The sequence below is a fragment of the Amphimedon queenslandica genome, unplaced genomic scaffold (assembly GCF_000090795.2).
Source record: "Amphimedon queenslandica unplaced genomic scaffold, v1.1 AMPQUscaffold_11299, whole genome shotgun sequence".
Taxonomy (NCBI): domain Eukaryota; kingdom Metazoa; phylum Porifera; class Demospongiae; order Haplosclerida; family Niphatidae; genus Amphimedon; species Amphimedon queenslandica.
This window is the reverse complement of record NW_003548458.1, coordinates 2,080-4,300: the sequence shown is the minus strand read 5'-3', so window position 1 is coordinate 4,300 and position 2,221 is coordinate 2,080. Positions and strand designations below refer to the sequence as shown.

At 36.4% G+C, this 2,221-nt stretch overlaps 1 protein-coding gene across 2 annotated transcripts in view; it reads left to right on the top strand.

Moving 5' to 3' along the window:
* LOC109589454 (uncharacterized) overlaps positions 1 to 1,618 on the top strand; it is a 2,946-nt gene extending 1,328 nt beyond the window's left edge. Inside the window, exons 2-5 of one of the 2 annotated variants that reach the window (XR_002188706.1) lie at positions 491 to 584; positions 740 to 788; positions 839 to 923; positions 1,056 to 1,334. Coding sequence is in view for 1 of the 2 variants with exons in the window: in XM_020005541.1 (XP_019861100.1) it covers positions 742 to 788; positions 839 to 923; positions 1,056 to 1,403 (480 nt within the window). In the remaining variant the exon portion in view is untranslated. Of the gene's footprint in view, positions 1 to 490; positions 585 to 688; positions 789 to 838; positions 924 to 1,055 lie in introns of those variants that run through there. The other variant, XM_020005541.1, reaches the window with a different exon arrangement.
* Positions 1,619 to 2,221: the final 603 nt, after the last annotated feature.

Genomic DNA, 2,221 nt, shown 5'->3' with positions numbered 1-2,221 from the left:
ATTTTGGGCTGGATGCATACCATCTATATTATCATTATTATTATGCATGCATACCATCTATATTATTATTATTATTCAAGCTTACAACACACTAATCAAGAGAAGAAAACAATGAAAATCATGCATATAGAGATTTGTGCAGTATTGAGGGTCTAGCAACAACTTGTGGAGTAGCCTTAATACTAAAATTATCTTAACTAAAACTCCAAAAGCATAAAAAGCATTTTAGCATAGTCATTTTGAGCCTGATGAGGTCAACCAATCACTTCTCAATGTTTCATAAAGATCCAATCCATTAATACTAGAGATTTTTTCTTGGTACTGCTTCCTGGCATCATGATTTTCCAGACAGGAAAAGTATCCTGGCAAAAAGCTATGTCTCTTGCAGTCATTGCATGCAACACATGTACACCAACATGGCCGACATGAAACGCCTACAAACATTGACCACGCCTACTGCAGGGGGTCTATTATACTGTGTATTTAATAGGACAGAGGAGGATAAAGGAGGAGCTACTGGGACTAAAACGGGACAGATTTGTATCTGGAACTTGTACAGAAAGAGAATCAATGGAGAATTTGTGGTTAGACCAATTATCACTATCACTTAAAACTTAAAAGCCTTTATGTATCATTTTAATTAGTGCCACCACGATTTCCAATTAACACCCATCTTTTTCTAGTTATGTCTCAGACTATTATCAAGAGTAATTATCCACTCTTGCTATTATTTTACTAGGAATGGAGTCTGGAGAGAGGGACAGGATTGTCAGTCTTAGTAAAAATGGGTGTGTTGATGTGGTAGGGGTGTGGCTAGTTATTAATGTTATATTAATAGGTTCATAGCATTGTGGGATGGTAAAGATGGGATGCGTCTTAAGACTGTCAATAATCTTGGAAATGGAATGCATTATGGAATAAAGGTAGTGATAATATTAATGGAGCATTATGTAAATCAGGGTTTCCCACATTAAATTGTACTTAATTGTGATAATATATTTTAATAATTGTGATAATATATTTTATATAGTTATACTCTTCCTTTTTATCATTAGCTGCAGGTGTGGAGTCTATCATTGGTAAGCTTCATTGAGAGGAAGGTTCTGCTGCTCCTGATTTCAAGTCTCATTTCACTGGCTGTCTCTCTGACTCATGGCAGTCCCCAGCCACTTCTTGTTCCCTTATTGACTCAGTTGTCAGTTATCATATTCCTGGGAATTCCCAACCATTGCAATCATTACATGCTCAATGGGACATGGCCACAAATTGTCAAATTGAAACCTGCCAATCAACAAAATTCACCAAATCACTCCCTCCAATATTATCAGCCTTACATGTACATGTACAATGTACTGTACCCTCTTTTTCAACCCTCCATCTCTCTCATCCTTTCTATTATATGATCTTTATTTCTATTTTTTTTTTATTGTTTTAAATGTGCATTAATTCTTTATATTTTCTCTCCCTCTGTATCTCTCTCCCTCTCTCTTTTTCCATTAGTATCCCAGTATCAGTGCTGGTCCTTCTTCTAATATTACTGTTTCTTTATTTTTGACACAGTTCGGTCGGTTGATCTGTGGATTGTCCAATGGTGGTATTATAGTTCTATCAGGAGCTCAAGCAACTACCAAACTCTTACTAGCCAACACAAAGTTCTCAAGAGGTACTCTGCATACAAATGTACAATAATTGTATACATGTCCATGTATGTACATGCATTCATACATGTACATGTACATTGTAATTACATGCAATATGAATAGGATATTTTTCAGTAGAAATAGCAATACCAAGTGTTTATTATGCCTGTAGTCTACTTATGTACAGTTGTACGTGTACATGTATTTACAATGTACATGTACGTATCACCTTTGTTTTTTCATTTCCTCTCCCTCTCCTCTATAGCATGGTCTCAGTATTATTTCTTAAGAGGTCACAAGAGGAGAGTCCCCTCCTGTTGTATCCTGTGACTATAGCACTGCTTATGATACCAATCACTTGTTATCTGGTGGTCCTGATTTCTCTGTTAGATTGTGGGACCTCTTCAAAGGAATATTGTTCCACACTATTGCAGTTCATGGTGGGGTGGTCAGTAGCATTGTAGCATGTCCTCCTCATATTAATGTAAGCTTTGCTCTCCCCCTCACTCTTTCTCTCTTCTCTCTCACACCAAAGCATTCAATTGCTAATACATGTACATGTACATGTATTTGTAGTACAT